The 23,272-nt window shown below is 41.6% G+C and overlaps 1 protein-coding gene and 1 non-coding gene across 2 annotated transcripts in view; both read left to right on the plus strand.

The window, feature by feature from the left end:
- Positions 1–7,756: 7,756 nt before the first annotated feature.
- Kif11 (kinesin family member 11) overlaps positions 7,757–23,272 on the plus strand; it is a 49,131-nt gene continuing 33,615 nt past the window's right edge. Inside the window, exons 1-6 of the mRNA XM_005352191.2 lie at positions 7,757–7,833; positions 19,287–19,419; positions 19,568–19,665; positions 19,756–19,834; positions 22,475–22,660; positions 22,769–22,893. Coding sequence (XP_005352248.1) covers positions 7,757–7,833; positions 19,287–19,419; positions 19,568–19,665; positions 19,756–19,834; positions 22,475–22,660; positions 22,769–22,893 — 698 coding nt within the window. The remainder of the gene's footprint in view (positions 7,834–19,286; positions 19,420–19,567; positions 19,666–19,755; positions 19,835–22,474; positions 22,661–22,768; positions 22,894–23,272) is intronic.
- LOC113456556 lies at positions 9,057–9,191 on the plus strand. The gene has a single exon (XR_003377323.1). It is a non-coding gene; the product is annotated as a small nucleolar RNA SNORA70 (small nucleolar RNA).

Raw genomic sequence — 23,272 nt, forward strand, 5'->3', positions numbered from 1 at the left:
CAGGCTGGTCTCGAACTCACAGAGATCCGCCTGCCTCTGCCTCCCGAGTGCTGGGATTAAAGGCGTGCGCCACCAGCGCCCGGCTAATGGCCTCCTTTTTCATCAAATGTTACACATATGTATTTATATATACACATATATTCCTAAATATGAATTGTTGAGTTCATACAATGTTGTGTGTATATTATTTACAAGGTTCTAAGTGGTTCATGAACTGTGCTTTGTGCATAGTTTACAAGGGCACACAGGCATACTTTTTGATGTTCTTTTTAGTATTCCTACCCATAGATATAAAAGAACCTTTCATGATTCCAGCAGTTAAAGATATATGCTTATAATCCAGAATGGTACCCTCAGTTGTTCACTGAAGAGTAGCACAGACCTTACTCAAAAACCTTACAAGAGCCTACAAATAGGAGTGAGGCTAGGAGCAGTGTTTGGGGTCCTGGAAGAATGCTTAAATTATGTTAATCCAGGATACAAAACTACTCAAGTGCTATCATACTTATTTCAAGTATACATACAGAAAACTTGAAAAAATATATCAAGATATAATAGTGGTGCATGCTGGGAAGTGGAAATCTAATACATAAGCATTCCGGGACCAAGACCAGAGCAAATGAGTAGAGTATTTGCTGAATTATTCAAAAACATTTCCGAGAACTGAAGGGAATGAGTTGCCAGGCTGAAAGGATTCTCTGAACTCTTGGTTCAATGGATAAAGGTATATTTGCATATAAACATGATTGTAAAATCTCTAACTCAGCTACTAGAATGAAGTGCTCAGCTATGAATAGGCAAAATAATCCAAACACATAATACCAGTTTAATAAAAATAATAGCCAGGTAGTGGTGGTGCATGCCTTTAATCCCAGTACTCGCTAGGCAGAAGCAGGCAGATCTCTGAGTTCAAGGCTAGCCTTGTCTAGAGAGTGAGTTCCAAGATAGCCAGAGCCACAAGGAGAAACACGTGTCTCAAAAAAGAAAAACCAAAATAAACAACGTAGTAATATTGAGTATGCTAGGCAGAGAAAGTGTAAAGGATGGGAAACTCAGGAACCAAATCCTCACATCTACAAGTCAAGAAATAATACTTAAAACACCACTAAAACAGTCTGGTGGTCGTGGAGCACGCTTTTAATCCCAGCACTCAGGAGACAGAGGCAGACAGATCTCTGTGAGTCTGAGGCCAGCCTGGTTTACTAAGCAAGTTCCAGGATAGGCTCCAAAGCTACAGAGAAACCCTGTAACGAAAAACCAAAACCAAACCAAACCAAAACAAAACAAAAACCCATAATAGTGTGCATACATTCCTTACAAAGCTGGAAATATTATTAAAGTTTTTCCAAAAAATTGATAATGATTGCTTCTGGGGGTGTGGAGGGATCAATGCAGGAAAAGCTATCATTATAAGATTTTTGGAGTACACAACTTGGTTTTGATTTGTCCACATTTTGCTCTAAGAAAAACAAAGCTCTTGGGCTGGGGAAATGGCTTACTGGGTAAGGTGCTTGTTGCTTTAGCATGAAGACCTGAGTTCAGATCTCCAGCCCCCACCAAACAGTGCTGCGTGGCACAGCTGGAACCTTAGCCCTGGGGTACAGGAACTGGAGACTACCTGGAGGGCAATGGCTAGCCAGTCTAGCTGAAATGTCATACACCACATTCAATAAGAAGGACTGCTGATAATATGGATAAAATCTTATTCACTTTTAAAGACACATGAAGTTATGAAATTGTAGAAAATGGATAGAGAGGAGAGAAGAGGTCACTGGTCACTCTTCCGATCAGTTGGGTTCTTTTTTTTTTTTTTCCTTTTTGGTTTTTCAAGACAGGGTCTTTCTGTGTAACAAACAGCCTGGCTGTCCTGGAACTCACTTTGTAGATAGACTGGCTTTGAACTTACTCACAGAAACCCACCTGCCTCTGCCTCCTGAGTGCTGGGATTAAAGGCTTGTGCCACCACTGCCTGGTGATCAGTCAGGTTCTTACCCCGATCAATATCTGATACCTGAGCTTTTATTGATAAAGAATAAATAGATAAATACTACATCTGGCATCCAATGTGTGGCATGAGATCATGAGGCAGCCGCTCCACTGGCTTTGTGTTCCCTGGAGTTGCTATCATGGCTGGCTTTCCCTCCCTCTAAGCCCTCCGCTTGCATGAGTCTGGGATTTTCCTGTTTCAGCCTTTCTATAACAGACTCCAGCTGCTGCCCTGGTCTTGGCCCCAAATGCCACAGGTATTTGGGTACCAAACACCATCAAAATTGGCCACCCACCATATTCCATGCTTATGTTAATACAGATATATATGTTACTTTAAAAGTTTGTGTGTTTTCAGAAAAAAAGGACCAGATACCAATAAAGACAAATAGTCCAACTTCTCAGAATGCTTCTGTTGTAGTTTCCTCAAAATTCTGCATTCAGAACAACTTCAAAGCTGCTAGATGAGATGGTTTGTGAGTAGCATCACAGACGGCTCCAGCCAAGAGTTCAGATAAGCTCTACACTTTCCCATTACACAGAGACTAAACAAAAAAATAATACAGCTAGCTCTCCTAGAACTTGATCATCATCCAGTTTTTTTCAGGGTCCCCTAAAGAAGCCATTGCCCCTAGACAACAGGAAGCAGTCTAAAGAACACAATGCCCACATTCCCAAGAGGTGGGGTGGTGGTTTCTGGTTGTTTGGTGGTATTTGTCATTGTTTAAGTGGGATTAATTGCAAATTGTTACTGGTCATGGTCTGAAAAAATAAAACGGTTTAAATAATGAAGGTTGGATTCAAGGATCTCATTCTGAAAAAAAAAATAGGGGGAATACAGGAATAATAGAATAAAAGGGTAGATTATTGAATCTGCTTTTAAACTAAAAAGGCAACTGTTAGTCTTAAAAATTTTACACTGATATATATATATGTATATTGATACAAATTTAAGGTTAATTTTGTTATACTGTATTATATGTTCTGTTCTTGTTTAAGGCATTGTATCTATGCAGCTCATTTACAAATGTAAAGTTCTAGTCCTTGAAATCTATTAAGGGTAGTAAAGAAAGACAGGTTAGTAGTCTATAGCAATCAAATCTGTGGTCATGTTAGCTATGTTTTCAGGGTCAAACAGAGATATATTTTAGACAGATAGATGGTCTTCAATCACTTCAAGACTTACAGAATATGGCATTTAAGATGTTTTAATAACATAAGACTTTTCATGACTGTGAGACATGTCTGCTCTTGGCAGCACTAATCTACTTCAGAGAAGATAGGCACTGAAGAACCTCTATATGGAGTTTGCTTTCTTTGAGGTAAAAGTTAGCCACTGGGCAAGAAACTACTACTCTTGCCTTGTTTGCTGACAGTACCTTGTCCAAACTGGACAAGCAGGACACAAAAGAAAGCAACTGCTAAACTTTTCCAAGACAAGCTGGGACAGTTTTCAAAATCTTCACAGTCAGGTAGTAGTGGATCACGTCTTTAATCCCAGAACTCAGAAAGCAGAGGCTGGTGGATCTCTGTGAGTTTGAGGCTAGCCTGGTATAAAGAGGTAGTTCCAGGACAGCTAAGGGCTGTTATACAGAGAAACCCTATCTAAAAAACAAAAACAAAAACAGAGCAAAACAAAAAGTCTGCTTTGTAAAATGTCTGTCAATTATTCCTAGGCCTGTAGGCTGAAAATGGATGGCCCAATGTTGCAGAGAAACCTTGGAGTGACTGACTGTTTAGGTACAAAACTTTGGACTCACCAGGATAGGATAGAAAATGGAGTATTTTCTTCAAATTTGTCAAATACAAGCGGAATGTACTTTGCAAATGTAATTCTTTCTTGATAATTATTCTTATTGTATATAATTTTACTGTATTAGAGTTAAAAACCTTTCCTTTTTATTTAAACATAAGGGGGGAATACTGTGATATATTTGTATACTGTGAAGATGTATTGCTGTGGTTGCTGTCATTAAAAGCTGAACAGCCAATAGCTAGGTAGGAGGTATAGGGGGGACTCCTGGCAGAGAAGGAGGATGGGTAGTAAGGAGATGAGGTGATGCCACATGACAGAACATAGATTAATATAAATGGGCTAATTTAAATTATAAGATGTAGTTGAAAACAAGCCTAAGATAAGCCCAAGCTTTCATAATTAATAATAATAAATTAATAATAATTATTAATAATAGGTCTTTGTGTCATTTGTGAGCTGCAACTCAAAGAAAGACTTGTTATGGGGTGAGGGGATGGTGGTGAGCAAAAAAACACTTGAAACATGAAACAGAAAAAGAAGCTGGGTGGTGGTGGTACATGACTTTAATCCCAGCACTTGGGAGGCAGAGACAGGTGGATTTCTATGAGTTTGAGGCCAGCCTGGTCTACACAGCAAGTTCTAGGACAGGCTCCAAAGTTACAGAGAAACCAGGCCTTGAAAAAAACAAAACAAAACAGCAACAACAAAAAGCAAGGTCTCATCCACACTAAACCAATGCTGTACTAAGCCTCTAGCTTATATTTTTCATTTTTAAATTATTGTCTTGAATTGCTTGTAAGAACCTAAAAGAGGGCTGGTGAGATGGCTCAGTGGTTAAGAGCACTGACTGCTCCTCCAGAGGACAGGGGTTCAATTCCCAGCAACCACATGGTGGCTCACAACCATCTGTAATGAGGTCTGGCGCCCTCTTCTGGCCTTCAGGCATACAGACAGAATATTGTATACATAATAAATAAATAAATATTAAAAAAAAAGAACCTAAAAGATTTCCTGTAGATACTGTTTTGATATTTACTAAGGAGAAATAATTTTTTTGTCTTTTTAAAACCATTATCTGCTAGGTACTTTACACATGTTACCTTAATCCTCTAATAATTGTAATAGTGGAACAGGAGGCCTGAAAAAGAGAAAATTTCACACACACACACACACACCACACACACACACACACACACACAAATCACATTTAAGAGCTGGGAATGTTGCTTAGTGGTAGAGTATTTGCCTAGCACACACAAAATCTTAGGTTCAATCCCCAGTGTCTCCTAAATGCTTTCCCCAGGACATGATGGTACGGGAATAGGCTGAAGTCCTGCTGTCGAGAGCTGTCTCCCCGGAAAAGGCATCATTTTATAGTTGTGATAACTAATGGCTCAACCTATATAAACATGGTTCCTGGCTTTGCTTTCAAGGCAGTGGTGAGAACTTATATTCTTCGCAGTTCTGGCTCAAAATATAATAAACCCAAGTCTTTGCACCAACTCCTATCTCTGGAGTTTGTGTGTTTGCAAAGCATCTAGCAACAGACCTGATATTCAGACAACAATAATTTTTATTATCTCCATTTAACAACAAGGAAGCCCAAACTGCGAGATGTTAAATATTTTCCTTCAGGAGCCAAGGATATATTTACTTTGTGTAAATATCTGTTCAGATAATACAAAGCTAGCTAGGGGTGGAAATGGTGGAGTGCTGATCTACCTCAAAGAAGTCTGTTATGGAAGATTAATTTAAGATGTGGTTATATTCGTTTACGCTGTGGAATATTTGTTTAATGATGCAAAGATGAGTTACGTTTGTTTGCTTTTTTTGTTTGTTTGTTTTGGTTTTTCGAGACAGGGTTTCTGAGTAGCTTTCGAGCTTGTCCTGGAACAAGCTTTTGTAGACCAGGCTGGCCTCGAACTCACAGAGATTCTTCTGCCTCTGTCTCCCAAGTGATGGGTAAAGATGTGCGCCACCATTGCCCGGCTATATTTGTTTGATTACATAAAAATTAACCTGGGAGCCGGGCGGTGGTGGCGCACGCCTTTAATCCCAGCACTCGGGAGGCAGAGGCAGGCGGATCTCTGTGAGTTCGAGACCAGCCTGGTCTACAGAGCTAGTTCCAGGACAGGCTCCAAAACCACAGAGAAACCCTGTCTCGAAAAACAAAAAACAAAAAACAAAAAAAAAAAAAAATTAACCTGGGAGCCGGGCGGTGGTGGCGCACGCCTTTAATCCCAGCACTCGGGAGGCAGAGGCAGGCGGATCTCTGTGAGTTCGAGACCAGCCTGGTCTACAGAGCTAGTTCCAGGACAGGCTCCAAAGCCACAGAGAAACCCTGTCTCGAAAAAACCAAAAAAAAAAAAAAAAAAAAATTTAACCTGGGGTCAGCAGGCTGACACAAGTGGTTGGAAGGACCCTTGTGTAGCTAAGGTTCTTTTTTTTTTTTTTTGTTTTTTTGTTTTTTTCGAGACAGGGTTTCTCTGTGGTTTTGGAGCCTGTCCTGGAACTAGCTCTTGTAGACCAGGCTGGTCTCGAACTCACAGAGATCCGCCTGTCTCTGCCTCCCGAGTGCTGGGATTAAAGGCGTGCGCCACCACCACCCGGCTGCTAAGGTTCTTAAGTAGGGGCTGGACAGAATGATGGATGCCCTGTTTGGAGGAGACTCAAGCTAAGAAGGGTTAGCTATTTGTGAGCAGAATTTCACCTCACCCTTTGAATCCTGAATTCTAAAGATGGATAGAGATCCAGATCCCTTTACCAAACGTGACAGAGTCAGTGCTTGAGGCAACAGAATTCCTGCCTGGCTACAGCCAGTACAGTCTAACCGCTACTGGTAGCTGCAGAGCTGCAATGCAATTACCCGTTAGGACGTAGTTGCTTAAGGGACAGCTACGGAACTTAATGAAAAACAACAGAAGCCCTTGGTTTGATTCCCCAGTCCAGTATAAATGGGTATGGTGGTGAATGCTTATAATCCCAGCACTGGGGACGTGGAGGCAGGATGATCAAAGTCATCCTCAGTTATACAGTGAGTTCGAGGTTGTCTTGAGCTACATCAACTTTTATCTCAAAAAAAAAAAAAAAAAAAGAAAGAAAGGAAGGAAGGAAGAAAAACCCAGGGCGGTAGAGGCAGGCAGATCTCTGAGTTGGAGGTTAGCACGGTCTACGGAGTGAGTTCCAGGGCAGCCAGGACTACACAGGGAAACCCTGTCTCGAACAGATAGAGTTCCGGTATGTCCACTTTGTGGGACATTTTGAGATGCCAGTGAGTCTCTGGGATACGGTAGTTTATCCGTACACATCTGACTGACCGTGATTAGCCGAGAGGACCAGGGGTCTGGACTGTGGGAGCAGGTATTTGGAGGGTACGTGGGCACTTCTCCCTGCACCCCCGAGTTACGTAAGATCCCAAGAAACAGAACCGCAGCTCCGGGCATCCACTGCGGCGGCGGAGCCGTCCTTACAATTCCCCCGGCCAAGTCGCCGCCTCCCCAAACCCCGCCGAGTCCTTCGTTCGTCAGCTCTCCGGAAAGCGAGAGGTCTCAGAGGGCGGGCAGGACCCGGCGAGCACGGCGGCGAAGGCGTCCCAGGCCTCAGCAGCAGACCAGCCGCGGCTCTTCACCACGTACCTAGAACCACAGCTCCCTAGCCCGCACCATTTCCCTCTCCCTTCGGCCACGCCCTAGCGTGCCGCGGTGACGACACGGCGTCCCATGATGCCCTGCGCGTCGTGCTTCGCCGCTACTGGCTGCGTAAGTCGACTCCTTTTTTCAAATTGAGGCGCCGAATCGTTGTTGGTTTCCGTGCCGAGGCCAGCTCCGGGGTTCTGGCTGTCGGCTTGTGGCGGGCCGGTGGCCACGGCCAGAGGCTTGCGTGCACCGCGGGGACCCTGAGCTGCGGGTCTCGGTCCTGCAGGCCACGGCAGCATCGGACGTGAGGAAGAGGGCCCCCAGTGTCCCACCCCGTCGGAGTCGCCGCCAGGGCGGCAGGTTTTTGGGCACGAGCGTCATGGCGTCCCAGCCGAGTTCTTCTTCGAAGAAGAAAGAGGAAAAGGGCAAGAACATCCAGGTGGTGGTGCGCTGCAGGTAGGGAGAGGCTGGTAGGAGTCCGGACGCGGAGGCTTCTCTCTTGGACTCCCTCCCGGGCCGTCTGCGGGAGCGGCTTGTTTACGCTTTCTGAAAAGATCTAAATTGCCCGTTTCTAGGTTCCCCGTGTTTTGTTCGATAAAATGGTACCAGGTTGAGTTCTACATTAAGGTTTGTTTCTGAGGGGAAGAATGTTAGAATGTTGGTGCTGCTTCGAGTTAAGCTGCATTCACATGATTGCGCTTCACTGAAAAGCGCGTTCCCTTTTAAAAGACCAATATCGTCGAAGATTTAGGTGTCACTGCTCTGTGCGGCTGCATGCAGTTTGTCAGTTTGGGAATAAAGCTTCGTATCGACTTTGCAGATAGTTTGGCGCTTGCTTGCCTTGGGCTTATTTGCTCCTCGGGAACAGTAAGTTGCTCGTTTTCTTTATTCTGGATGTAATAGCTTACTCATCTCAATTATCCAAGTAGACGTCACTCAAGTTAAGCTTTGAAAGCAAAGCTCTGAAGTGGGTTAATGACGTTCACAACCATTAAGGGACTTGTTTGTGGTGCAACATCTCCTCTCTTTTTCTCTTCTTTTTTTTTCGGGACAGGGTTTTTCTGTGTAGCCCTGACTGTCCCGGAGCTCGCTCTTTAGACCAGACTGACCTCGAACTCTCAGATCCGCCTACCTCTGCTGGGATTGAAGGCGCGCGCCACCACCGCCCAGCCCTATTTCTCTTTTTATCTGTCTTTGTCCACAGACCAAAAGAGAATTGTGAATAGAGAGAGGATGTGGGGCTTCAACTCTTCGCCTGACTGACATCCAAATAGCTTACTCGAATTTTTTAATTTTTTGAGTTCTTGTGATGTTACCGTGACCGGTCTGGAACTCCTGGGTATAAGCTAGCCTTCTTTACTGTCTCAGCCTCTGGGGGGTAGTTGGGATTGCTGGCTCACGGTTACAGGTACCCCACTACCCAATTTTAAAATGAACTCGTGGAGAACGGATGATACTTGTTGAAATGCGGTTTAAGTAGTGATTGATTTCCCCCCAGCATGTTAGTGCTTTTCCCTGTATATTGTGTGTGTGTCTTACATCTGCTTTGCCTGTATATTGTGTGTATATTTTACATCCGCTTTTGCCTGTATAGTGTGTGTATATCTTACATCTGCTTTGGTTGCTGTTGAGAGTTGCCCTTGCAACTTTTTTTTGGTCAGTCCAAAAGTATTCACCATTTGCAACTAATTAAGCCGACCAGGTCCCTTTCCCCTTGGGGCCCTGGTGTGCAGTGGTTGCAAACAGCAACCTCCTTGGTAGTGTACGCAGCCTGTTACCTGTATGGGTTGCCCTAAGGGACCTTGGAGACAATTTTCTGGCACTTATTCAAGTCTCTGATCTCAATGCTGTCTCCAATGTAGGCTCCAGACAGGCATGCGTGGTGCCTTTGGGAAGCCCCAGGGCACAGTGGCCAGGGTTCACATTGGCCAGGTCATCATGTCCATTCGCACTAAGCTACAGAATAAGGAACATGTGATTGAGGCTCTTCGTAGAGCCAAGTTCAAATTCCCTGGCTGCCAGAAGATCCACATCTCAAAGAAATGGGGCTTTACTAAGTTTAATGCAGATGAATTTGAAGACATGGTTGCTGAGAAGCGACTCATTCCTGATGGCTGTGGGGTCAAATATATTCCTAATCGTGGTCCCTTGGACAAGTGGCGAGCCCTACACTCCTGAGGGCTTTCACGGTGCTCTCCTGTACCCTACCAAATCATGTTCAGTAATAAATCTCATATCCAGTCTGCTAAAAAAAACAAAACAAAAAAACAAAAGTATTCACCAAACTGAAATATTTTATAAAACTTTTAGGTTATATTGCTTACCAAGCTTTGGTGACTAAGTGTAGATATTGAAAATGATAAGGTTTGGCTTTGTTTTGGTGTGTAGTTTTTGAGTATGTGTGTGGGTTCCTTCCGTTCTTTCCTTCTTATTGCAAGATTCATGAAGTCCACACTAATCTTGAGCATCTTGGCATAGCATAAGATGACCTTGCAGGCCTGATTCTTCTGCCTTTTCCTCCTAAGTGCTGGGTGACAAGTGTGTGCTACTGTGCCTGTCATTTTGGTGGGGTTTGTTTGTTTGTTTGTGTAACAGACCTAGCTGTCCTGGAACTCACAGAGATCCACTTGCCTGCCTCTACCTCCCGAGCGCTGGAATTAAAGGAGTGTGCCACCATACCACTGTTAGTGTTCTTTATAACTCAAATATTTTGCAAGTGATGAAACAATAATACACAGAAAAAGTAATACTGATAGTAATAATAGAAATTAACAAACTGCAAAGTAACTGTTTAAAAAGTGGGTTTTGGGGGCTAGCAAGATTGCTCAGTTTAGGAGAACTTCTCATCTTCCAGAGGACTGGAGGATGGCCCCCACACCTGGTGGCTCACAACCACCTCTGACTCCAGCTTTCAATCATCACTCAAACTGATAAATCCAACTCCATGTGTCCTTATCCTCCTACACTTCAAGCCTTGCTTTAAGAGATTTCTTTTATATTTTTTACCAGTGAAAAATGTTGACATTGTGTCTGTCATGTACAATAATTTTGGCATAGGTTTTTCTTTTTCCTTTCTGGTTAGCTTTTTCTCTATCAAGTAGTGTTTCTGGTGCAAATCTTGTCATTAAACATTATGAGACTTTCTCAGGCTGTTGAGTGTTAGATCCAGTTTGTCTTATATCTGTGTTTGGTGGCAGGGTCTTTCATTTCATAGCCTTCTGGCTAGTCTCAAACTCAGTTGGCTGTTCAGGCTGAGTTTCAGCTCAAAGAAGTCCTCCTGCCTCAGCCTTCTGAGTTACGGAGTTACATGTGTGAGCCACTATGCCTGTTTTTGATTCTGTTGCCTGTGTGTTTGGTAATAAAAGTAATCATTGCTAAAGCCAACATTGTCAGGCTTTTTATTCTTTCTCTGTTTCACAGTCTTAGTCTTAGGTGCAAGTTTTTTGTCCATTTTGAGTTATTTTATTTATTTTTTGTATTTGGTGTTAGGCTAATATTTGGTTTCGTTTTTTTTATATGTGGATACTCACTTTTCCTAGCACCAGTTGTTAAAAAAACCTGTTCTTTAACTACTGAATAGTTTTGGTACACTTGTCTAAAATCATTTGCCCACATATAAGAGGGTTTATTTGTGGGCATTTTGTTCCACTGGTCTTTGTCTGTCTGTCTATGTCCGTCCCATATAGTTTGGATTACTTATCGTTTTAAAATAAGTTTTAAAATTAAGAAGTGTGAGTTTTGCAGTTTTGTTGGGTTTTTGTTTTTAGTCTTTTGTTTTTGGTGTCTCTGAAACAGGCTCACCAAAGCCTAGGTTACCTTCCTTAGCTTCCCAAGTGTTGAAATTTGCTATAACTGGTTTCAGTAATGTTCTGTAATTTCCATTTTACAACTCTTTTAACTACCTGATTAAATTAATTTGTTCTTAATGTTATTTCAAATTGAATTAATTTTGTAACTTTCTTTTGGACTGTTTACTGCTGGAATATGTAAGTGCAATTGATTTTTACTTGCTAGTTTTCAATCTTATTATGTGTGTGTATGATGTGTACGTCAGTGCCAGCATTCATGTGCCACAGGGTGTGTGTGTGTAGAACAGAATACAACTTTTGGAGGTCTGTCGTATCCACCATGAAATCCAGACATTTAACTCAGGTCTTATAGACTTGATCCGGAAAATGCTTTTACCATGTTACCCTTCTTAACCTGCCCTGACTGTATCTTGATACTTTTGTTGAGTTTATTATTTAAAACTTTTAAATACAAAGATTTAATTTCATTATTTGAATGGTGTATGTATGAACGTCCACCATATGTGTGCCTGCCTGCAGGAGCCAGAAGAGGGCATTGGATTACTTGTCTGGAGTTGGAGGCTGTTGTGAACCACTAGACAAGGGTATTGGGAGGGGAACTCAGGTCCTTGGGAAAAGCAGTAAGCATTCTTAGCCTCTGACCTATCTCTACTGTCCCTACTTTTAATTTGTAATTAAAAGGTTTTTGTTTTGTGTGTGTTTTTAATTGCATGTGTTCTGCGAGTTCAAACACATGCCTATGCACACATGCCACGACAGCCTTTAGCCATGCGAAGACAACACAGGAGTTTATTCTAGCCTCTTACCCTTTAGGTCCCTGGAACTGAACCCAGGTTGTCAGATTTGGTGGGAAGTGCCATTTCCCATTGACCTACCTCACTGGCCCTTAATTTAAAATTTTTGTTCTAGTTTAAATTACAAAGTATAGGATTTCATCATGGCATCTTCATATACTTATGATTTGATTGTTTTCTTCCCCCACTGCTCTCCCCTTTGACCTTTAGCTGATTTCGTTTCTTCTCTCAAGTAGTCTCTGAATTGATTTACTTGTCTTACTTGTATGTGTGTTTTACCATTAAGGTTCTCTCCTAGTTATTTAAGAGGCCAAGGCAAGAGGAGTGTCTAAACCCAGGAGTTCAAGATCAGCCTAGACATCTAGCAAGATCTTGTTTCTTAAAAAGAAAAAACAAAAACCAAAGAACTGGGGTGAGGCTGTAACTCTGAGGGGAAATATTTACCCAACCCAGCTTGTACAAGGCCTTGAGACCTTGGTGCACTATACCACGTCTGTATCTGCCTGCAGAGGGCAAAAGAGAGCACTGTATTACTTGAAGCTGAAGTTACAGGCAGTTGTAAGCCACAGACATGGGTGCTAGAAAACTAAACTCGGGTCCTCTGGAAAAGCAGCAAGTGCTCTTAAGTATTCTGTGAATTTCTAATATTTGACTTTTTTTTGTTTTTTATTTTTTTAATTTTATTTATTTATTAAGGATTAATATTTGACTTTTTAAAAAATGTATTTAACTTTATTTTATGTATGTTACTATGAGGGTGTCAGATCCCCTGAAACTGGAGTTACAAGACAGTTGTGAGCTGCCATGTAGGTGTTGGGACTTGAACCCAGGTCCTCTGGGAGGGCAGCCAGTACTCTTAACCGCCGAGCCATCTCTCCAGCCGCCCCCCCCCCCTTCAATTTGGCTTTTAGTAGAACTATTTTCCTTGTAGTTTTTGGTCAAAATACTATTTCTGCATCAATTAACAGGAAAGTTTTTCATTGATTAGCTTTTGTATGTCATCCTTGTATTGGTCGTGTGCATAATTCATGCTTCTAAATTCAGTTTGCTAGTATTTTGTTGACTCCCTCTGCGGGGGGGGGGGGCAGTACATCAGAATCCACCATCATGGCTCTGTGGTTTTGAATTCATAGGGAATAGTTATAATGATCTGTAGTTTTCTTGTGCCTTTATGTAGTTTTGACATCAGGATGAACCTTCTTAAAAAGAAAAAGAAAGCAAGAAGTATTAGGAATGAGTTGGGAGATACTCCCTTCCTATATCTGGTAGGGTTTCTTTTTTTTTTAAATATTTATTTATTTATTTATTTATTTATTTATTTATTATGTATATAATATTCTGTCTGTATGCCTACAGACCAGAAGAGGGCACCAGACCTCATTACAGATGGTTGTGAGCCACCATGTGGTTGCTGGGAATTGAACTCAGGACCTTTGGAAGAGCAGGCAATGCTCTTAACCGCTGAGCCATCTCTCCAGCCCCCTATCTGGTAGGGTTTCTATTGCTGTGAAGAGACAAATCTTTTTTTTTTTTTTTGGTTTTTCGAGACAGGGTTTCTCTGTAGCTTTGGTGCCTGTCCTGGAACTATGGAACTAGCTCTTGTAGACCAGGCTGGCCTCGAACTCCCAGAGATCCGCTTGCCTCCACCTCCCGAGTGCTGGGATTAAAAGCGTGGCCACCACCGCCTGGCAAGAGACAAATCTTATAAAGGAAAACATTTAACTGGGGCTGGGTTACAGTTGAGAGCTTTAGTTCATTGTCATCATGATGGGAAGCATGGTGGCATGGAGGCAGATGTGGTGCTGGAGAGAGTATTGAGTTCTACATCTAGATTGACTGGCAGCCGGAAGAGAATGTGTCTGGGCGTGGCTTGCACCGAAACCTTAAAGCCCACTCCTAGTGACACACTTCCTCCAAGGCCACACCTCCTAATAGTACCACCTCTATGAGCATATAGGGACCTTTTCAAACCACCACACCTCCCTTACTTTTTTTTCTCAAAGGGCATGGAAAATAATAATAGTTCTTGAATTGTTTGGTAGAATTCTCTTTGAAACCGCCAGGTTCAGGGGTTAGTCTTTCCTTCCTTTTCCTCTTCCTCCATCCGTTTTCGTGGGTAAACTAGCTTTACTAGAGAAATCCAGGGCTCCACAGGACTTAAGAGTTGCCATACAGGAGCACCACACCGACAGGTCCCAGGTGCAGTTGCCACCAACTCAGCCTGTGTCTTCTCTTGATTTGAGATTTGGGAGCCACACTTCTCGTTTTTGCAGAACAGAGAACCATGGACTTTTACCTTCCAGTTTGTTCTGAGTACTTTTGGTGAGGGTCTCTCTCTCCCTTGCACTGGCTTAGGGCCCATCATTTGCTAGTAGTGTGTCTGCAAGAAGTATATCTGCTCTTTCTGGAGTGATGCTCTCCCGTGAGGGTGCACAAGGGTTGCACAAGTCTTGATCTGCACTGTCTTCCCTAGCCAGTTAATTCTGGAGTCTGTAGCTCCCGGAACATCTCAGCCCTGCTGTTCTCAGAAGATGGAGGTGAGGAAGAGGGCTTCGTTAGGAGATGATGCTACCACTCTCACTTCCCATGCCTCTATTTGGCCTTAAGTTTAAGTTTTTGTATTTCTTCAGCTGAGCAACAATTGGTTCATAGTTGTTGTTTTTGTAAAATCAATAGAATTATCAGCACTTTCACCTCTAATTAAATTTAAGCCATTTTCTTAGTACACCTAGTTAAGGCTTGCCAATTCATTCATTCATTCATTCATTCATTCATTTATTCATTATTTATTTATTATGGATAGTGTTCTATCTGCATGGATGCTACCAGACCAGAAGAGGGCACCAGATCTCATTATAGATGGTTGTGAGCCACTATGTGGTTGCTGGGAATTGAACTCAGGACCTCTGGAAGAGCAGCCAGTGCTCTTAACCTCTGAGCCATTTCTCCAGCCCCTTGTCAATTTGTTGATCTTTATTGTTTTTCTCTAGTTTTCAATTTTATCTTTATTATTTTCTACCTTCTGGCTTTGGATTGATTTGTTTAAATTTTAGTGTTAGGATGTCCTTGGATCTTTCTTGGTTCTTAATGTAAGGATTTATACTGCTTAGCATTGAACATTCACTTTGCTTTATTATGGGCCTTTTTTTAAAATCAATTTGCCCCCCCCCCCCATGTGTGTTTGTGAGAAGGTTAGCATACAGAGCCATCACTCATGGTTTCCTGCGGGCATTCCCATACATATTATATACTTAGGCTTTGTCATTACTCACCTCACTACCAGCCCTCATCTTCCTTGACCCCTTTTGCTGGGTCGCCTTTCTCTAAATGCCCCCTTCTGCTTTCAGGTCACATATAGTTCCCTCCCCCACCTTGGGGTGTGCTCTGTTTTAATTTCCAAATATTTTCTTATTTTTCTTCTGCTTTCTTTGTTGATCTTAATAATTTAAGCACGCTTTATTTACTTATTTATGTGTGGTACTAGCAAATTGAATTTGAAACTACAATTTTTTTCCAAACTATGTTTCTGTGTAGCCTTGGCTATCCTGGAACTTGTTCTGTGGACCAGGCTGGCCTCGAACTCACAGAGATCTGCCTGCCTCTGCCTCCCAAGCACTGGGATTAAAGGCCTACACCTCCCTGCTTGAAACTACAGTTAATGCATCTGCTGTGCATATCAGGACCCTGTAGTTTCTGTTGTCTCTCTGGAAAGCTTTCTTGCTCCAATAACCTGCATGTCTGATCTCTTCACATTTAAATTCTGCTCACATGTCACCTCATCAGGAAGCATCTCATGATCACCCCAAAATACTACTCATCTACCGTCTTATCACTTCCTATGCCCCCTTAGTTTGCTTAATTTTCTTTTATTTCTAGTATATTAGTAGCTAATATATTTATCTGGTAATCTCTCGTCCAACTGTGTTAAGTTTCCTGAAGAGGATTTGGTGATATGTTTTTGTTTAGTTTTTCTTTTTTTCTTTTGAGATGGGGTTTGATGTGCCCAGTGGTGCAGCACAAATAATTAAAAACCCAGAGACAGATATTGGGGTTGAAGCTGAAGATCAGAAAAGCAAAACAGCCCAGCCACTAAACACGTCTTGCCTCTTTCAACACTGGACTACTGCAGACTGAGCCCTGAGCCTCTGTCTTTTCCTGTCCTATATTCCCCTTTAGTGCTGGGATTAAAGGTGTGTGACACCACTGCCTGGCCCCTAGTGGCTTAGTTTTACCCTCTGATTTTCAGGCAGGCTTTATTTATTAAAACATAAATAAAATATCATTATACAGTGACCTTGTTCTTAAACACCTTATCTTTCTGCCTCCACTTCCTGAGTGCTTGGGACCACTGGTGTGCACCACAGTGTCTACTGTATGTGGTGCTGGGGAGCAAATCTATGGCCCTGTGTATCTTAGGCAAGCAAGCAACTCCTATCAGCTGAGCAACAGCCACAGCACCCCTTTTTAAAAAGATTTTTGTTTTTAAGTATGTGTATATGTGTGTGTAGATAGGTGCATGGGAGTTTGATGTCCCTGGAGTTAAGAAGAGGCTGTTGGATCCCCTGGATCCAATATGGGTTCTTAATTGCTGAGCTAGCTCTCTAGCTCCCAACTGGTTTTCTGATTTTTGTTTTGTTCACTAGTTTATTCCTACTTTCTATCATATAACAAGTATATGATGCTGAATATTTGTGGAGTGACATCGGATTTTTAAAAATTTTTTAAAAATCTTTTAGTGTCCCTCCCTTACCATTTTGGCTTGGAGGTTTTCTCTATCTGTATTGAGGCCCCAAATTGATTGAGTTTGTTAAGATAATTCGCAAGATCCTTGCAATTTTTAGTTAGAGAAATCTGGGCAGGAAAATAGAAGATTGTAAGTCCTTTTTTCTGGTAGCCCTGACAGTCTTTAGAGAATATCTGGAGAGTTTTATAATTCTATCCCTACCCCCACTCCCGCCCCCACAGCTGTCCTGTACCTTGCTATATAGACAGGCTGGCCTGTAATTCAGTAATTCACCGGCTCCTCCTTCCTCTGCCTCCTGAGTGCTGGGATTAATGACATGTGTCACCATGCCCAGCATGTGTTTTCATAATTTTTAGTAATGTGTGATCTGTATAAATTTCATATTACTCTTTCCTGACAATTTGAATGACATGCATTCTGTAGCTTAATTTCATATTCATGCAAGAAAGTAATGTAGAGATGCTGGGAATAGAAGACTAATTGGAAAAGCTTTAGTTAATGAAAGCAAATCCATTATACTTGATAATTTTACTGCAATAGACTGTTTTTAGTGAATTCTTAGTAATGTATATTCCCGTTGGTACTGTGCATTGTGCAGGCACTACTACCAAATGACAGCACTGCTCTTAGCCAGGAGGTGAATTTCCCAAGACCTCCCAGTAATATGCTAGTGAATTAGGTACAGGAAAAGTCGAGGTATGCATCATAAATGAATAATACCTTGGTTGTCTAGCAGTGAGGGAAGAGATTTTCTACTTAGACTTTCCTTATATACTGAGTGGGATAAATAACGCAAGTTGTTTCCTTTGGCTCAGTTAAATATTAAGTGTATAAATGAAATGTTATTAATGCTATTCTGTGGACTATGGTTTTTGACAGGGATTAAATGGAGCTAAACTGATAATGCTATAGCAAGACTGTTGACTTATAAAGGTTACAGTTCCCAGAAATAAAATAGGTTGTTTTAATTTTCAGTTTACTTAGTTTTTTTTTTTTATCATTCCTCTTGGTATGAAATTTATTAAGTAATATAGCTTGACATAAAGCCAAACATAGTGCAGGGTACTGGGATATAGTAAACTAAACAAATATCCTATTCTGAATTGTTAGACTCTAACAGGCGATTATGAGAGATGACGTTTGAAAAGGAATGTGGTGGGAAAATACAGCAAAAATTGAATGTGGCAGTGTTTATGGGGAGAAGGCCATGAGAAGGAATCCCTGGGTTTCATTTTGGGACAGATGCATGCCAGACATACTTCCAGTTGAGCTTCATTATAAGCTCAGGAAATAAAAAACATTTATTTCTTTGTTCATTTACTTTTGGTTGGAGGCATATATAGAGGACGGAGGACAGCTTGTGGGAGTAGGTTCCTTTCACTGTACGGGTTCTAGGGGTTGAGCTCATCTTTTCAGGCTTCGTGGCAAAGCACCTCTATCCACTGAGCGATCTCACTCCCACCCAAACTCACCCTCCCCACCTTTAAAGTGATCTGTGTGTGCATGCATGCATGTGTAGGCCTGGAGCTGACATTGGATATCTTGCTAGATGGCCCAAGATCTCACGGCAGCCAAAGCTTAAGATTTTGGCTGTTCTCGCTAGCCAGCTTGCCCTAGAAATCTTTGGTCTTTGCCTCCAAGTGCTGGGATTACAGGAGCCTTACACATACTTGACTTTTTTTTTTTTAACAAAGCTATTTTTTTTATTAAGATAGAAAGCAATTCAGATATTCCCCAGTGACAGATAACATTGGTATGGACGAAAGAGAAAACAAAACAAAACAGCCAACCAAATAAACAATCAAAACAAGCTGGATGCAAAGTACAGGCAAGCATCCCAGTAAGCTCAGAGAACAAAACTGCAAAATAGAGATGTTCACAGATATTTAGAAGAGATCAAGTTATCATTGTATCTTCTCATCAGATCTTCTCAGACGTCTATCTCATTCAGCTAGGCTTTTGAATGAGCTCTGGGGTCTGGCCTGCTCTTCACTCTTGGACTGCCAGTACTTTATTCACAGATCCCTCCCGAGTGCTGGGATTAAAGGCGTGCACCACCACCGCCTGGCTAGGCATTTTTTTTTTTTTTTTAGAATGAAGACCACTGATCTCTTCTGCTGGTTTTTTGTTTTTTTCTATTTGTCCTGTGTCCGTCTCCCCCTCCCCGCTGGGTTTTTCAATAAATGGTTTCTCTGTTTAGCTCTGGCTACCCTAGAACTCACTTTGTATACCAGGATGGCCTTGAGCTCAGAAATCTGCCTATCTCTACCTCCCAGTGCTGGGATTAGAGGCCTGAGCCACCACTGCCCAGCTACACAGATTTCTTGATTAATGCCGGGCGGTGGTGGCGCATGCCTTTAATCCCAGCACTCGGGAGGCAGAGGCAGGCGGATCTCTGTGAGTTCGAGACCAGCCTGGTCTACAAGAGCTAGTTCCAGGACAGGCTCCAAAAACCACAGAGAAACCCTGTCTCGAAAAACCAAAAAAAAAAAAAAAGGAAAGTTTTATTATTTAACTTGTTAACTAAAAGTTCCTAACTTTGTGTATTTTTTTTTTTTCCAGACCGTTTAATTTGGCAGAGCGGAAAGCTAACGCCCACTCGGTAGTGGAATGTGATAACGTGCGGAAAGAAGTCAGTGTGCGAACTGCAGGGCTGACTGACAAGACCTCCAGGAAGACGTACACTTTTGATATGGTACTTCCCTCTTCTGCCTTCTTTGCTTTCTCATTAATGTAAAGTGATCCTGGGAAAATGGTATGCTTCTGAACTTTGTCTTCAAGTTTGTGGGCAAAATCATTGCCATGAATGATGTGTTTTCATTGCATTTCTCTTTTTTAAATAGGTGTTTGGAGCATCTACGAAACAGATTGATGTTTACCGAAGTGTTGTCTGTCCAATTCTAGATGAAGTTATTATGGGCTATAACTGCACCATCTTTGCGTAAGCAAAACAACTGATTTCCAAGTTGATGAGAAAGTTTAGATGTGTGTATTTGTTTTTGATTTAATACCTTTTTTGAAATCTTGACAGATATGGGCAGACTGGCACTGGAAAAACTTTTACAATGGAAGGTGAAAGATCACCTAATGAAGTATATACCTGGGAGGAGGTATTTATTGTTTATAATATCCTTTTATCTTGAGTGTGGCAAAATTTTGGCCAACTACAACCTGGTTATGGATCTCTGAGATGCAGAAGATCAGAGAACCATGTTAACCATGAACCTAAGTTCTCTATACTAAAGTACAATAAGTAGTACTTTAGTAAAATTTACTGATGTATCAGAAATATATGGTCTCAATGGGTAAGATAAGAACAACGCATACAATGTAGTTAAGTGATAAAAAAGGGTTCTAGGGGGGCTGGAGAGATGGCTCAGAGGTTAAGAGCACTGACTGTTCTTCTAGAGGTCCTGAGTTCAATTCCAGCAACCACATGGTGGCTCACAACCATCTGTAATGAGGTCTGGTGCCCTCTTCTGGTGTGCAGACAGAATGCTGTATACATAATTAATAAATAAAAACTTAAAAAAAAACAAAAAAAAATTAAAAAAAAAAAAGGGGGTCTAGTTGCCAGGTGGTGGTGGCACATGCCTTTCTTTGATCCTAGCACTCGAGGCAGACGCAGGCCGGGCGGTGGTGGCGGATCTCTGGGAGTTCGAGGCCAGCCTGGTCTACAAGAGTTAGTTCCGGGACAAGCACCAAAGCTACAGAGAAACCCTGCCTCAAACCCCCCCCCCCCAAAAAAAAGAGGCAGATGCAGGAGCATCTCTTGCATTCCATCCTGGTCTCAGAGTGAGTTCCAGGAAAGCCAGAGCTGTTACACAGTGAAACCCTGTCTCAACCTTCCCCCTCAAAAAAAAGGTGGGAAGGGGTCCTACTTAGACTTCAGAATAGCACACCAAGCGGTGATAGCACACACCTTTAATCTCAACACTTGGGAGGCAGAGACAGGTGGATCTCTGTATGTTCAAGGCCAGCCTGGTCTACAGAATGAGTTCCAGGACAGGCTCCAAAGCTACACAGAAACCCTGTCTCGGAAAAAACAAAAAAATGAGACACAAAAGAAAACAAAAAAACCCCTCCAGAACAGCCGGAGCAGGATGTAGTCCTTCCCTCTACCGCCCTGTTTTATCTGTAGGGAAATGGTTTAGTGTTTCAAGACCCATAGTGGGTACCTAAAATAGTGAATAGTGTGTATACTATGTCTTTTCTTAACATGTGTACCTATGATTTCATCTAATTCATAAATTTGGCATAATAAAAATTTATCAATAATAACTAGTACTATAACATAAGAAATGTAACAATATTATATAATGTGTTATTCAGATATGGTTTCGGTTTCAATTTTATTATACTATTTATTGTGCTTTAAGCAATAGTTTAAAATTATTATTATTATCGTTACTGCTATTATTACCATTATTTTGGCTTTTTGAGCCAAGGTCTTATACTTATAACCCAGGCTGGCCTGGAACTCACTATCTATTACCTTTGGACTTGTAATAGTTGTTGTACCATAGTCCTGGGATTAAAGAGTAAGAGTTATTCAAACATTTAACACTGTCCTATCAGAACAATAGTTCTGATAACCAATAGTGCTACCAAGTGGCAAACAAGCAGGAAGCATAGGTAGTATAACCAGATATAGACAAAAGTGTGATTCATGTCCCTGGAAGGATGGTCATTATTTATCATGCTCCTCAGCATTATGCCCAATTTTGAAGTTTCACAGCTGTTTATTTCTTACTTTTCCATTTTATATTTTCAGACTATGGTTGACTATAACTGAGACTGAAATGACTTGACTTCTCTGACATGATGAGATTAGTTAGGTTTTTAACTTGTTTTGGCAAGTTAATCCCTCAGTAGTTATCCCTCAATATCAGTGGAGAGGAGCTGATTCCAGTACACACACCTAAGTCTGAGGATGCTCAGGAGTCTTTATCAGATGGGACAGTATTTGTACATAGCTTAAATCATCTGTAGGTTCTTACAATACTTAATATAATGCAAGTACTATGTAAATAATTGTTGTGCTGTATTTTGGGAGGTGGATATTTGTTTTGAGACAGGTTCTTATGTAGCCCAGGCTGACCTTAAAATTGCTATGTAGCTGAGGCAGGCCTTGAACCCATCCTCTTCTCTGTATCCTAAGTGCTGCAGTTCTTGGCGTGCATCACCACGCTCAGTTTATATTGCATTTTTTAGGGATGGTGACAAAGGGAGGTGTCTGTACATGTTCAGTACAGACAGAGTTTTCTTCAAGTAGTTTGTTGCGATTGGTAGAATGCAGAACAAGTGGATCAGAAGGGTCAACTGGCTGATATTGAAATAAAATATAAACCAGGTGTGGTGACTTGTGCCTGGAATATGGTCCTTGGGAGGCTGGGTTAGGAGAATTGCAGATGCAGTCTAGGCTATAAAGTAAACCTGAAATAAACTAGGCTTGAGTATGATGTTGTGCAGCCATAATTCCAGATACCCTGGAGACCAAAGCAGAAGTATCTCAAGTGTGGGGCTAACCTGAGCAATTTAAGGGAGACTCCTGCCTCTGAAAGAAAAACAGAGATGGGGTAGAATGCTTGCCTACTATGTGTAAGACCTAGGGATCAATCCTCACTATTGCAAATACAATAATAAACTCTGAAAGAGGGCTTTGTCATGTTTTAACTGTTGTAGCAAATGGCATTTTGAGTTCAATTTTTTTTTTTAGTTTATTTTAATTCTTATTAATATAATTTCAGGATCCTTTGGCTGGTATAATTCCACGCACTCTTCATCAAATTTTTGAGAAACTTACTGATAATGGCACTGAATTTTCAGTCAAAGTGTCCTTGTTGGAAATCTACAACGAAGAACTTTTTGATCTTCTTAGTTCATCTACCGATGTTTCTGAGAGACTGCAGATGTTTGATGATCCCCGGAACAAGGTATCTCAGTTTGAGATAAAGCTTCTGAATTTTAATATCTGAGTCTTTGAAAAAGTCAGTGTACTTTTTCTTTACAAAGTAATAGATATTCTTTTGATATTTGATCAGAGAGGAGTGATAATCAAAGGTTTAGAGGAAATCACAGTACACAACAAAGATGAAGTTTACCAAATTTTGGAGAAGGGGGCAGCAAAACGGACAACTGCAGCAACCCTGATGAATGCTTACTCCAGGTAAGGGAGCCGTTTCCTTTGCTCCATTCTCCTTTAGGAGAAATCTGGAGGAGTCAGTCAGGAATGATTAGGGAACTGTGTTGTATGGCAGATTTGGTGCTGTAAGTGGAGTTCTTGGTACTCGACATCCATCAGAGTCAAAATGGCGGCAATTTTGGAACATTATTGAAAGGAAACAAAGATTATTGCAGAAGTAGTAAAGTTTTAAAAACAGAATTCTTTTTCAAATGATGGTGTGGTGGTTCATGTCTGTGATTCCAGCATTTGAGAGGCTGAGGAAAGAGGCTCAGGAGCTCGAGTTCAGAAGGACATATATGACTAGGCCAGCTAGGCTACACACTGAGACCTTGCTTCTAAACAAAAGAACCTTAAAGCACAA

The sequence above is a fragment of the Microtus ochrogaster genome, chromosome 8 (assembly GCF_000317375.1).
Source record: "Microtus ochrogaster isolate Prairie Vole_2 chromosome 8, MicOch1.0, whole genome shotgun sequence".
Lineage (NCBI taxonomy): Eukaryota > Metazoa > Chordata > Mammalia > Rodentia > Cricetidae > Microtus > Microtus ochrogaster.